Source organism: Lethenteron reissneri, chromosome 3 (assembly GCF_015708825.2).
Source record: "Lethenteron reissneri isolate LAM-NWPU_2019-01 chromosome 3, ASM1570882v1, whole genome shotgun sequence".
Taxonomy (NCBI): domain Eukaryota; kingdom Metazoa; phylum Chordata; class Hyperoartia; order Petromyzontiformes; family Petromyzontidae; genus Lethenteron; species Lethenteron reissneri.
Window position 1 is genome coordinate 10,485,713 of NC_083781.1, and position 13,687 is coordinate 10,499,399.

Genomic DNA, 13,687 nt, shown 5'->3' on the forward strand with positions numbered 1-13,687 from the left:
AGTTCATTAAATGCCGTTGAAGGAGCGCGGACTGCGTTGGTCGACTCCACGGTCCAGTTAGTCGATCGGTGGCAGTTCGCGTGTGGTCAGTGGGGAGCGGTGGGTGTAGTAGTTAGCGCTACGCTGCGCTACGAACCCGGCGACACGGGCTCGATTCCCGCTCACGGCCAACACCAGTGACGATTATCTGAACCGGTCCTGGGCCTCCCCTAGGTCGACTCAGCCTCAAATGAGTACCTGGTGCTGTGTGTAAACATCGCCACTGGGGAGACAAAGGCGGTCGGGCGTGGTGCTGGCCACCCACCCCCTCGTGTACCGTTCCGGCCTTCATAGGTGCTCGCTAACAGCACTTGCCCCTGCAGTCTGTTAAGGTTACACGGGGGATCTTTTGTCACTCCCGCCTCTTCCGAGACGCCGTCTAACACACCATCCACACACCTTAGCCCTCTTCTTTTTCTTCTTGGTTCTTTCGGTAAAGTCACGTAGAAGGGAAATAATAAAATAATACAAATAAATATCATGTTTTATTTTTATTATTTTATTATTTCCCTTCTACGTGACTTTACCGAAAGAACCAAGAAGATGAATCCCTGCAGTCACGAAAGCTTTAAATCGAAGTTCACTCTTTGTTAAGCTCACTTGGTCAAGGGGATATGCAAATTAAATGAAGTCGTGGAAGAGTTGGGCCATCAAAACCACAATCTCTCTCTCTGTCTCGAGATGGGACTTCTCTACGGCTCCCTCAGGCTGGGGAGCCGTTCCGACAGCAGTGGCGTGAGCGAGCAATTTGCAGGGCTGCGCCTCTAACCTTGGTGACAATGTCATTGATTTGTAGGATTCACTTCAAAGTGGAATTTTACATCCAAATCGAGTGCAGAATTCGACGCAATGCGGTGTGGCGTTCGTGTGTGCGGTCATTGGTGACCGGGGGGCTTAGAAGCCGGTTTTGAATCACTCGCAGCTGGAGTCGAACCCAGGTCCTCAGGTGTGCTCATCCTGTTGGCGCGTTGCAAATTCCACATTCCTATGACAGGGGCATTTCAACGCCTATATGGTGCATATTCTAGTTTTACGCAACGATGTCCATGTTGGTTTAATGTTGTACTCTACAAGTAGACCGTACACGTGAGTGTGTGAGAGACTGTGGCGAAATGTTAACTCCCTCGCCTGGTATACAAGAGGTCGTGGGGGGGTTGATCTCAACCCTGGCGCCTGTATATTTGAAGTTTGCGTGTCTCTCTCCCCGTGGTCATGTGGATTTTAGAGTATTTGTCTTTGTGAGCGCGTGCGTGTGTATGCACCGTGCGGCGAAAAACACAGCAAGTTGGCACAGTAGGGGGCAGAGTAGGAGGCACACGTGGGTGCATCGGCCAGTCATCTCAGTCGGTCGACCCATGGCACCCGTGACCTCCTGCCAGCGGGCGTTCGACACTTCACGCGGCAGCCTAAACGCGCACCTAGCCTGGCACGTGCGCTGTGGTGACGCCACCGCCACTTGTTAGTGTTGTGTGCGTGTCACCACCAGAGTGTGAGCAACAGCTTTGGGAAGCCTTCATCCAGCAGTGGTTTGATCGTGGACGATTGGCACCCACTGTTAACGCTCCAGACTTCTCTCTCCCGTGTGCCCCCCCCCCCACCAACTCTCTCCTTCCCTCTCAGTGAACTCTCTCTCTCCTCCCCAGACCACACATGTCGAGAGAGCCTGTGGCTGTGTTTAACTAAATAATAATAGTACGAAGAAGAATCCCTGAGCGTGGTGAAAAAGGCAAAGCAAAGAGTTCGCCCTACCGCGCGTTATACGGGGAGGAGAGAGAGAGAAAGAGAGACGTGGAGTTATTGTAACCGAGGTTTTCATTTCTCACGGAATATTTTCCGGATCGGTTGTATTGGATGTATACTGGGTGTGGCGTGAAGAGACAGACCCCGGGCATACGTTTAAAACCTGCCAACATTACACGAAGACAAAGACTGTAGGGGCAAGTGCTGTTATCGAGCACCTATGAAGGCCGGCACAGCTCACATGGGGGTGGGTGGCCAGCACCACGCCCGACCGCCTTTGTCTCCCCAGTGGCGATGTTTTTGCACACCGCACCAAGTACTAATTTGAGGCTGAGTCGACCTAGGAGATGCCTCAAGACCGGTTTAGATCATCGCCACTGGTGTTGGCCGTGAACTCCACAACATCACACACACACGCGCGTGCGCGCGCAAACACGTGGACAGCTACAAAGACACAGACACAGATCCCCCGTATAGTCACTACAGGCTGTTGGGGCAAGTGCTGTGAGCGAGCGAGCACACCATATGAAGGCCCGAACCACACGCGAGCGGATGGGTGGCCAACACCACGCCCGGCCGCCTTTGTCTCCCCCAGTTGTTATGTTTATAACCCCCCGAATCAACCAAAGGAACCAATTGCCAAACCCCGCCATCCAGTCAATCATCACCACAACTCGCTGAACCGTGTCCTAAACCAGTGCAGTCTGCGCTCATTCGATGGAATATAATGAACTCACCGAGGAATCCATCAACCCACCGACCAGGGTAACCCTGCAACCATGGAACGTTGGGTCAACGTTGATCCCCAACGGTTCCAACCATTGGTCGACGTTGCCCCAGCGTCGCTGTGATTATTGGGCCAGCCTCATACAGACAGCCAACTGAATCAATCGATTGATTGACCAGCTGACCAATTCATCAGCCAGCACATCAACTCAACCAGCCGTCACCAACGAACCAACGCATTTCATAAACATCCCCGACGAGGTCACACACACACACAGTCACACACACACACACACAGCCACACACACACAGACACACACACACAGACACACACACAGACACACACACAGTCTCACACACACAGTCCCACACACACACAGTCTCACACACACAGTCCCACACACACACAGTCTCACACACACACACAGTCTCTCACACACACACAGTCTCACACACACACACACAGTCTCACACACACACACAGTCTCACACACACACAGACACACACACAGTCTCGCACACACACAGTCTCACCCACACAACACACAGTCTCACACACACACAGTCTCGCACACACACAGTCTCACCCACACAACACACATTCTCACACACACACATTCTCACACACACACAGTCTCACACACACACAGTATCACACACACACAGTCTCACACACACACACATTCTCGTTCATCGTCGTCTCTCCTCCTCGCTCCCCTGAGTGCGTGAATTGCCCGGACTGTGGGAAAGGGAGCTGGTGTCACTGTGTGTGTGAGACTGCGTGTGTGTGTGAGACTGTGTGTGCGTGTGAGACTGTGTGTGCGTGTGAGACTGTGAGTGTGGTGGGGAGTGGTGGTGTAGCGGTTAGCGCGCTGCGCTCCGAACCCGGCCAAACGGGGTTCGATTCCCGCTCACGGTGCTAGGCATCCCCGAGATCGACTCAGCCTCAAATGAGTACCTGGTGCGGTGTGTAGACATCGCCACTGGGGAGACAAAGGCGGCCGGGCGTGGTGTTGGTCACCCACCCCCTCGTGTGCCGTGTCCGCCTTCAAAGGTGCTCGCTAACAGCGCTTGCCCCTACAGTCTGTGAAGACTACACGGGGGATCTTTGTCTTTGTCTCTGTTAATATATTTTACTACACGCGTATGTATCCGTGCGTTTACGCGCGTGTGTGTGCGCGCGTGTGTGTGCGTGTGTGCATGCATGCATGACATGGTTATATATTAAATATGTGAAGGCGTGTGCGCGTCAAAGTGTGTGTGTGTGTCTGTCTTCGTGTGTACGTGTGTTCCCGTGCGGGGAGCGGTGGTGTAGCGGTTAGCGCTACGCTGCGCTACGAACCTGGCCACCCGGGTTCGATTCCCGCTCACGGCCAACACCAGTGACGATTATCTGAACCGGGCCTGGGCCTCCCCTAGGTCGACTGAGCCTCAAATGAGTACCTGGTGCTGTGTGTAAACATCGCCACTGGGGAGACAAAGGCGATCGGGCGTGGTGCTGGCCACCCACCCCTCGTGTACCGTTCCGGCCTTCATAGGTGCTCGCTAACAGCACTTGCCCCTACAGTCTGTTAAGGCTATACGGGGCATCTTTGTCTTTGTGTGTTCACGTGTGAGGGGAGCGCTCACGGCCAACGTCGATGACGAATCTCTGCACCTGTGCTGTGGCCTAACCCTAGGTCGACTCAGCCGAAACAATCATTACTTGATGCGGTTTGCGTAAAACGTCAACGAAGGCCTACGGGACGCTACGAGGTGAGGTGGGTGGCCAGCACCACTCCCGACCGCCTTTGTCTCCCCCAATGTCGACCCTTTTTTGTGTGTGTGTGCGTGCGCGTTTGATTACACAGCACAAACAGGTAAATGATTTAAGGCTGAGTCGACCTACGGGATATGCGGGGACCAGTTCCCGCGTGCGTCACGGATGTTGCCATTCAAACACCATAGGTGCTCTCTAACAGCACTTGCCCCAACAGCTATGTCAGGCTATACGGGGGGAGCTTTGTCTTTGTTGGCTTGTGGAGGGGGGGTGGAGGGGGGTTGGAGGGGGGGGGGTTGGAGGGGGGGTGGAGGGATTCGCTCCCCTCGATATAAACCCCGCGCGACGCTCTGCGCTCACTCCGTAACTCCAGGGCCACACGTGTGATCATCCCGCCCCTGCCCGTTCATCCCACACAGCATCTGCAACCAACCACCACCATCATCATCACCACCAACATCATCATCATCAGCAGCAGTACCGTCACCAACACCATCGTTGTCATCATCTACCTTGGCATTCATGGTCGCAGCAGCTTTGGGCGGAGCTCTTATCAATGCCATCATCATCGCCACCAACATCATCATCATCAACATCATTATCACCAACATCATTATCAACACCAACATCATCATCGCCACCAACATCATCATCCCCAACATCATCATCACCAACAACGTCATCATTATCATCATCACCAACATCATCACCAACATCATCACCAACATCATCATCAGCATCATCATCCCCACTACCATCGTTATCACCAACAACATCATCATCACCAACATTATTTGTGAGGTCGCAATACGCAGCAGCAGCATGTTAATATTGTCACGGAAATAATAATCAAAAATCGTCGTCATCGTCATAATCACAACTTTTGGTTATTTTCCATCACGAAGTTCATTATAATCATCACCCTCATCGTTATCATTTATCAATAGCACGTAGCTCCTCGTCATTACACATTGCAGTACTATTCATTACATTTCAAAATAACAATCAACCATCATCAGAGTATTTATTCACATTCGTCACGGATGTTGTCTTAAGCACATCATTAAATAATTGATGAAGCTTCATCACAATCACAATCATCATCAGCAGCAGCAGCGTGATCCTCCGAATCAATCATCGCCGCCCCACGATGTTCAACCACACCCAGTACCCGTACAACTGCTTCAACTTCGACGACGATGATGGGCTGGAAGACAGCGATGATAAAAGATCGAGACCGCCATACAGGTACGTGCAAGTACACACAGATACGTGCAGGTACGTACAGGTACATGCACACACAAAAGCAAAGGTCCCCCGTATAGCCTTCAGCAGACTGTTGGGGAAAACGCTGCTAGCGGAGCAGCTATTGAGTGAGGTCCGATCACCATCAACACAGAAAACTCACAAACCGTGCGTGCACACTCACATGCGCATGCATACATACACCACACGATACAAATATCCCCCTTATAGCCTCAACAGACTGTTGTGGCAAGTGCCGTTAGCGAGCAGCACCTATGAAGGCCGGCACGGCACACGGAGGGGGTGGGGTTAGCCGGCACTACGCCCGGTCGCCTTTGTCTCCCCCGTGGCGACGTTTGCTCCACACAGCACCGGGATACTTATTTGAGGCTGAGGCGACCTAGGGGAGAGGCCCAGGAACGGATCAGATGCGGGCCTGCTAGCCGAGATCGGAGCTCGGGTCGCAGGGCTCGTAGCGCGGCGCGCTAACCGCTGCACCACCGCTCCCAATGACTCTCGTGCCAGGCTAGGGGCACTTTGAGGTCACGTGATGTGTGGGAAGGCTCATTGGATGAGGGTCACGGGACAGAGGCAGGTGTCGCTCGATCATGATGATGATGGTGATGATCGTGATGATGGTGATGATCGTGATGATGGTGTAGATCGTGATGATGGTGAGGATCGTGATGATCGTGATGATGGTGATGATCGTGATGATCGTGATGATGGTGAGAGGATCGTGATGATGGTGTAGATCGTGGTGGTGATGGTGAGAGGATCGTGATGATGGTGATGATCGTGATGATGGTGTAGATCGTGGTGGTGATGGTGAGAGGATCGTGATGATGGTGTAGATCGTGATGATGATGATGACGGTGATTATGGTGAGGATTATGATGATGATGGTGATGATGGTGATGATGATGGTGATGATGATGAGGATGGTGAAGATCGTGATGATCATGATGACGGTGATGATGGTGAGGATTATGATGATGGTGATGATGATGATGATCGTGATGATGGTGATGGTGAGAGGGTCGTGATGATGATCGTGATGATCGTGATGATGGTGTAGATCGTGATGATGATGATGATGACGGTGATGATGGTGAGAATTATGATGATGATGGTGATGATGGTGATGATGATGGTGATGATGGTGAGGATGGTGAGGATCGTGATGATCATGATGACGGTGATGATGGTGAGGATTATGATGATGGTGGTGATGATGATGATGATGGTGATGATCGTGATGATGGTGATGGTGAGAGGGTCGTGATGATGGTGAGGATTATGATGATGATGGTGATGATGGTGATGATCGTGATGATGGTGATGGTGAGAGGGTCGTGATGATGATCGTGATGATCGTGATGATGGTGTAGATCGTGATGATGATGATGACGGTGATGATGGTGATGATGATGGTGATGATGGTGATGATGGTGATGATGGTGATGATGATGGTGATGATGGTGAGGATGGTGAGGATCGTGATGATCATGATGACGGTGATGATGGTGAGGATTATGATGATGGTGATGATGATGGTGATGATCGTGATGATGGTGATGGTGAGAGGGTCGTGATGATGGTGAGGATTATGATGATGATGGTGAGGATTATGATGATGATGGTGATGATGGTGATGATCGTGATGATGGTGATGGTGAGAGGGTCGTGATGATGATCGTGATGATCGTGATGATGGTGTAGATCGTGATGATGATGATGATGATGACGGTGATGATGGTGATGATGATGGTGACGGTGATGATGATCGTGATGAATGGTGATTGGTTTTAACATGTCTAGGTGCGGGATTCTGAAGTTTTTCACGAATCTGTCCGTGACCCAGCAACCCCTCCTAGATCGTCTCTCGCGGCGTTCAATGCGTCACCTCTCGCCCGCCCCTCCGCGTGTGTTCCATAAGATTTCCACAATTTTTCGATGTAAAGCTTTCGTGACTGCAGGGATTCATCTTCTTGGTTCTTTCGGTAAAGTCACGTAGAAGGGAAATAATAAAATAATACAAATGAAACATAATAAAATACATTTCGATTTAAAGCTTTCGTGACTGCAGGGATTCATCTTCTTGGTTCTTTCGGTAAAGTCACGTAGAAGGGAAGTAATAAAACAATAAAAATAAAACATAATAAAATAAAATAATTCTCACGCCGTCTTCAGGTGAAGAATGAGCTTATATATATATAAGCTCCTAGCTTGGCAGTGTCTCATTCTTCACCTAGGAGCTTATATATATATAACCTAGGAACTTTTATATATATAAGCTCCTAGCTTGGCAGTGTCTCATTCTTCACCTGAAGACGGCTGCTTGCGTTGTAGCCGAAACGTCGTGAGAATTATTTTATTTTGTTTTATTTTTATTGTTTTATTACTTCCCTTCTACGTGACTTTACCGAAAGAACCAAGAAGATTTCCACAATTCCCTTCGTGCTCCACCAATCCACTCACCTCTTCCACCTTCGTAATCACCAGCGGACTAGTCACTAATTGGCACGTTCTTGTTTACGTGACAAACCTTAGCAATTGGCTGTGTCGGGTGGTGGCGGGTTTAACGACGCATTTATATTTACGCGATCTAACTCCAAACATCTCCGTTATAGATCATATTGGTCGCGAAGGCCCTGCTACCTGTTAAACTCTTCCACCTTGTGGCTCGCTTTTTCTCGCCGTCTCTCTCTCTCTCTCTCACCTGCCCCTTACTGAACATCTGTAACAAAAAACAAGAGCTTTATAGATCATCGGATTTCCTCCAGCATAAATATGTTGATGATTCCGATTCTCTGTGCATCAACCCCTAAACTCTTCCACCTTGTGGCTCGCTTTTTCTCGCCGTCTCTCTCTCTCTCTCACCTGCCCCTTACTGAACATCTGTAACAAAAAACAAGAGCTTTATAGATCATCGGATTTCCTCCAGCATAAATATGTTGATGATTCCGATTCTCTGTGCATCAACCCCTAAACTCTTCCACCTTGTGGCTCGCTTTATCTCGCCGTCTCTCTCTCTCTCTCACCTGCCCCTTACTGAACATCTGTAACAAAAAACAAGAGCTTTATATGTCATCGGATTTCCTCCAGCATAAATATGTTGATGATTCCGATTCTCTGTGCATCAACCCCTAAACTCTTCCACCTAGTGGCTCGATTGTGTCGCCGTCTCTCTCTCTCTCACCGGTCCCCAGCTGGACATCTGTGCAAATCAAAAGCTTTATAGCTCATCGGCTCTCCTCCCGCATAAATATGTTGATGATTCCGATTCTCTGTGCATCAACCCCTAAACTCTTCCACCTTGTGGCTCGCTTGTATCGCCGTCTCTCTCTCTCTCTCTCACCGGTCCCCAGCTGGACATCTGTGCAAATCAAAAGCTTTATAGCTCATCGGATTTCCTCCAGCATAAATATGTTGATGATTCCGATTCTCTGTGCATCAACCCCTAAACTCTTCCACCTTGTGGCTCGCTTGTATCGCCGTCTCTCTCTCTCTCTCACCGGTCCCAGCTGGACATCTGTGCAAATCAAAAGCTTTATAGCTCATCGGATTTCCTCCAGCATAAATATGTTGATGATTCCGATTCTCTGTGCATCAACCCCTAAACTCTTCCACCTTGTGGCTCGCTTGTATCGCCGTCTCTCTCTCTCTCTCTCACCGGTCCCCAGCTGGACATCTGTGCAAATCAAAAGCTTCACAGCTCAAAGGATATTCGGATGATTCTGATTCTCTGTGCACCCCCCCCTCCCCCCGAAACGCAGCTACGTTGCTCTGATCGCCATGGCGATCCGGCAGAGCCCAGAGCGTCGTCTCACTCTCGCCGACATTTACGACTTCATCCGCTGCAGCTTCCCCTTCTACCGCTCTGGCACCGCGTGCCGCCAGCAGGCGTGGCAGAACTCGGTGCGACACAATCTCTCCCTCAACAGCTGCTTCCGCAAGGCGAGTCCGTGCCACGCGCGCCCGTGCCACGCGCACCCGTGCCACGCGCACCCGTGCCACGCGCACCCGTGCCACGCGCACCCGTGCCACGCGCACCCGTGCCACGCGCACCCGTGCAGCCCCATCCATTCTAGATTTGAAGCTTTCGTGACTGCAAGGATTAATTCTTAGGTTTGTTTCGGTAAAGTCACGTAGGTAAAAAAAATTAAAATTAATAAAAGTAAAATAAAAAATAATAACATAAAATAAAAATCACGACGTTTCGGAAGCAACACAAGCTTCAGGTGGAACCGTCACAGCACGATAGCTGTATCAAGTAAATGAGCCGTCGTGATTTTTATTTTATTATTTTACTTTTATTAATTTAAATTTAATTTTTTTACCTACGTGACTTTACCGATAATACCTAAGAATCAGCCCATACAGTTGACGGACAAATCCGGTTGCGGGGCCCCGTAGCATATGTTGTTATGAAGGCCCCCCCCCGCCCCCCTAAATTTAAATTAAATAACAAAAAACACGTAAATTTCGATTTAAAGCTTTCGTGACTGCACGGATTCATATTCTTGGATCTTTCGGTAAGGTCACCTGCTTGTGTTGTGGCCGAAACGTCGTGAGAATTTGATTGTTTTATTTTTATTATTTTATGATTGCCCTTCTACGTGACTTTACCGAAAGATTCAAGAATATAAAAAAACACGTAAATATTAAAACACGTAAAAAATTACTTGTATAGTAAAGTCATTTATTCTTTGAGGGTCTTTCGGTAAAGCCATAGTAGATAGAAAAACATTTTTAAAAAATATTAATTTCTGCAGTCACGAAAGCTTTAAGTCAAAGTAATGGTATTTTTTCATTTGCTATAGAGCCAGATAATACGACAAATCGCTAACCTTAAACACCCGGTCGTTCGTAAAAGTTGAAGGCGGTATAGTACTATAGTAATAGAGCAAGTGCAGAATCACTGAACCGGAATTGATAGCTTGAAAGCATTGAGCGCGGGGTCCTTGAAAGTGCGGGGCCCGTAGCTACTACATGTGTAGCTACTTGTGCTACTGGGATCATCCGGCACAAGTAGCTACTACATATGCAGCTCCTAGTGCTACTGGCATCATCCGGCACTGATCCCATCCCATCTCCACCTACCCCCTCAACCCGCGACTGGCCAAACATTGAGCCGCGTTCCTTCCCTGGTTCGTTCGTTTCTCAAATCCGCTCGTCCCTGGCGAGGCTCGCGGCGGCCGACGGCATGCCCATGTTTACACGGCAATTGCCCAATGATCGCTCGTTACAAACAACAACATCCCAGACAATCGGCGACGCGCGGCTGATTCTGTTGCTTGTTTGTCTCTTGTCACGACTACCGAGATGCCGAACGCAACACACACTCGGTTCGACAGCGTTGTAAAACGACCGGTCGACGCCTCTTCTCTTGGGATCACCGCCTCTGCCATCGCCGTGACTCCGTTAAGGAGGAATCGGTTGGTGGAGGCTCGAAACGACGCACGTGTCAGTGTACCTGCTTGTTTTGTGAGGTCGCTCGCTCGCTCGGTCTCTCGGTCCGCTTGTCCTGGTGAAGGTAGCAGTGATAGCAGCCTGTTGGGCAGTGGCGGTCTACACCCCTCTTTCTCCTAGCGATAGACTCTAGAACTACATTACTATTATACACTACGACTACACTACACACTACACTATACTACACACTACTATACACTATTACTACACTGTACACTACGACTACACTACTATACATTATACACTACTACTACACTACACACTATAACTACACTTCTACACTACTACTACACACTACTATACACTATACACTACACTATACATTATACACCACTATACACTACTACTACACTATACACTACTATTATACTATACACTACTATACACTACTATACCACATACACTACACACTTCTACACTACACTATACACTACTACACACTATACACTATTATTACGCATACACTACTACGACACTATACACTACTATACACTATACACTACACTATACACTACTCTACACAGCCTCTAGCTCTTCCTTGGGGAATTCCCAGGCGTGTCCAGGCCAATCGAGCGACGTCGTCCCACCGCCAGCAGCAGCAGCAGCGTGGTCCTGGGCTGCCCGGTAGAGTTCTATCCTTACCGGGTGCCCCAACAACCAAGATCATTTGGTTTAATTCAACTTTATATAGTTTTTTTTAAAAAAATATTTAGTTTATTAACTCCTCGCTGCCGCGTCTGTCTGTTGGCCGAGTCACCCTTCAAAACGGAGTTGTCACGGCTCAAATGGGCAATTTTACTCGGATAATAAACTTTGGATTCTACTCGCAGCACTTGCCCCCAACGCTCCGTGAAGGCTATCCGGGGGACCTTTGTCGTTGTCTTCACAGGTGCCAAGGCCAGGAGGAAGCGGCCAGGGCAAAGGGAATTTTTGGACATTTTCTGCAGGATGTGAAAACATGTTCGAACTGTTTGAGAATGGGAACTTTCGTAGGCGGAGGAGGCAGCAGCAGCATCATCAGCAACAGCATCATCAGAAGCAGAACAGCAGCAGGGTGCTTCGTCGTGGGAACAGCAGTCAGCAACTTCATAAACAGCATCAGCAGCAACAGGGCAATCATCATCATCAGAATCATCAGCAACATCAGACTCACGATCAGCAGCAGAATCATCATCAGCAGCAGCATTGTCATCCGCAGCAGCAACACCAAGATCAACAGACGCAAATTAATCAGCAGCAGCATATTAATTACCACCACCATCAGCAGCAGCAGCATCATCAGCAAAGTTATCATGACCAGCAGCAGCAAGGGCAAAAGGAACAACACAATTATAATCATCAGCAGCAGCATGAACAGCAAATTCATCATCATCATCAGCAGCAGCAACAACAACAGCAAAATCATCACCACCATCACCACCAGCATAGCCATCATCAGCAGCAGCAGCAAGGGACAGGCATCATCAACTCTTCTGCGCTGCCTGCATCGTCCATTGTGTTCACGGACAAAGACGGTCTCCATTGTGGGTCGTCCACCACCACCACCATCATCAACAACGACGACAACGACGACGATATCACCACCACCGCCACCACCAGCAGCACAAGCACGAGCAGCATCAGCAGCAGGAGCACGACGAACTCAACAAGCGCTCGGATCTCGTTCAGCATCGAGTCCATCCTGGCGGAGCGAGGGTTCTCAGCGCCAGCAGCTGCCGTCACGTGGAGCGCGCCCGGCTGGCCCGTGCCGGGCCTCTCGTACGGCCACCCAGGACCCGGCGTGGTCGGACACCACGACACCGCGTGGTGACCATTAAGCCACGGCGATAATAATGATCACTTACACTCCCCCCCCATCACCCCCCCCAGCTATCGCTCCCTCCCCGCTGTCAATCTCCCCCTCCCGATCACCTCCTATCAACCCCCCTCCCTCCTTCCCTATCACTTCCGGTGGTGGTGTGGTGGTGGTGATTCTGGTGCGGTGGTGGTGGTGCGGTGGTGGTGGTTCTGGTGCGATGGTGTTGGTTCTGGTGCGATGGTGTTGGTGTGGTGGTGGTGGTGCGGTGGTGGTGGTTCGGTGGTGGTGGTGGTGGTGTGCTGGTGGTGGTGTGGTGGTGGTGTGGTGGTGGTGCGGTGGTGGTGTGGTGGTGGTGGTTCGGTGGTGGTGGTGGTGTGCTGGTGGTGGTGTGGTGGTGGTGCGGTGGTGGTGTGGTGGTGGTGCGGTGGTGGTGGTTCTGGTGCGGTGGTGTTGGTGTGGTGGTGGTTCGGTGGTGGTGGTTCGGTGGTGGTGGTTTGGTGGTGGTGGTGGTGCGGTGGTGGTGGTGTGCTGGTGGTGGTGGTGTGGTGCTGGTGCGGTGGTGATAGTGCGGTGGTGGTGGGGTGGTGGTGTGGTGGTGCGGTGGTGGTGGTGGAGTGGTGGTGTGGTGGTGGTGGTGGTGGTGTGGTGGTGCGGTGGTGGTGGTGGTGTGGTGGTGGTGGTTCTGCGGTGGTGGTGGTGCGGTGGTGGTGGTGCTGGTGCGGTGGTGGTAGTGCGGTGGTGGTGGGGTGGTGGTGTGGTGGTGCGGTGGTGGTGGTGCGGTGGTGGTGGGACGGTGGTGGTGGTGCGGTGGTGGTGGGGTGGTGGTGGTGGTGTGGTGGTGGTGGTGTGGTGGTGGTGGTGGGGTGGTGGTGGTGGTGCGGTGGTGGTGGTGGTGTGGTGGTGGT

General features: G+C 50.6%; 1 protein-coding gene across 2 annotated transcripts; it reads left to right on the top strand.

Annotated features, from left to right (window-relative positions):
- The first annotated feature begins 4,121 nt into the window (after window positions 1–4,121).
- Window positions 4,122–12,994, top strand: LOC133346423 (forkhead box protein A2-like). 2 transcript variants are annotated; one of them, XM_061557993.1, is made up of 3 exons: window positions 4,122–4,265; window positions 9,289–9,469; window positions 11,874–12,994. In XM_061557993.1, exons 2-3 carry the CDS (start codon window positions 9,308–9,310, stop codon window positions 12,792–12,794), a joined length of 1,083 nt encoding a protein of 360 aa, XP_061413977.1. In that variant the 5' UTR covers window positions 4,122–4,265; window positions 9,289–9,307; the 3' UTR covers window positions 12,795–12,994. The 2 variants fall into 2 exon arrangements, with proteins under 2 accessions (XP_061413977.1, XP_061413968.1); XM_061557984.1 differs by lacking the exon at window positions 4,122–4,265 and adding an exon at window positions 4,554–5,512.
- The last annotated feature ends 693 nt before the right edge of the window (window positions 12,995–13,687 follow it).

What these genes read in the sequence shown, in the direction of transcription:
- LOC133346423 (XM_061557984.1), top strand. Translation starts at nt 5,415, where the DNA reads ATGTTCAACCACACCCAGTACCCGTACAACTGCTTCAACTTCGACGAC. An exon ending in AGATCGAGACCGCCATACAG is followed by an intron (nt 5,513 to 9,288) that starts GTACGTGCAAGT and finishes CCCGAAACGCAG; the next exon opens with CTACGTTGCTCTGATCGCCA. An exon ending in TCAACAGCTGCTTCCGCAAG is followed by an intron (nt 9,470 to 11,873) that starts GCGAGTCCGTGC and finishes TTGTCTTCACAG; the next exon opens with GTGCCAAGGCCAGGAGGAAG.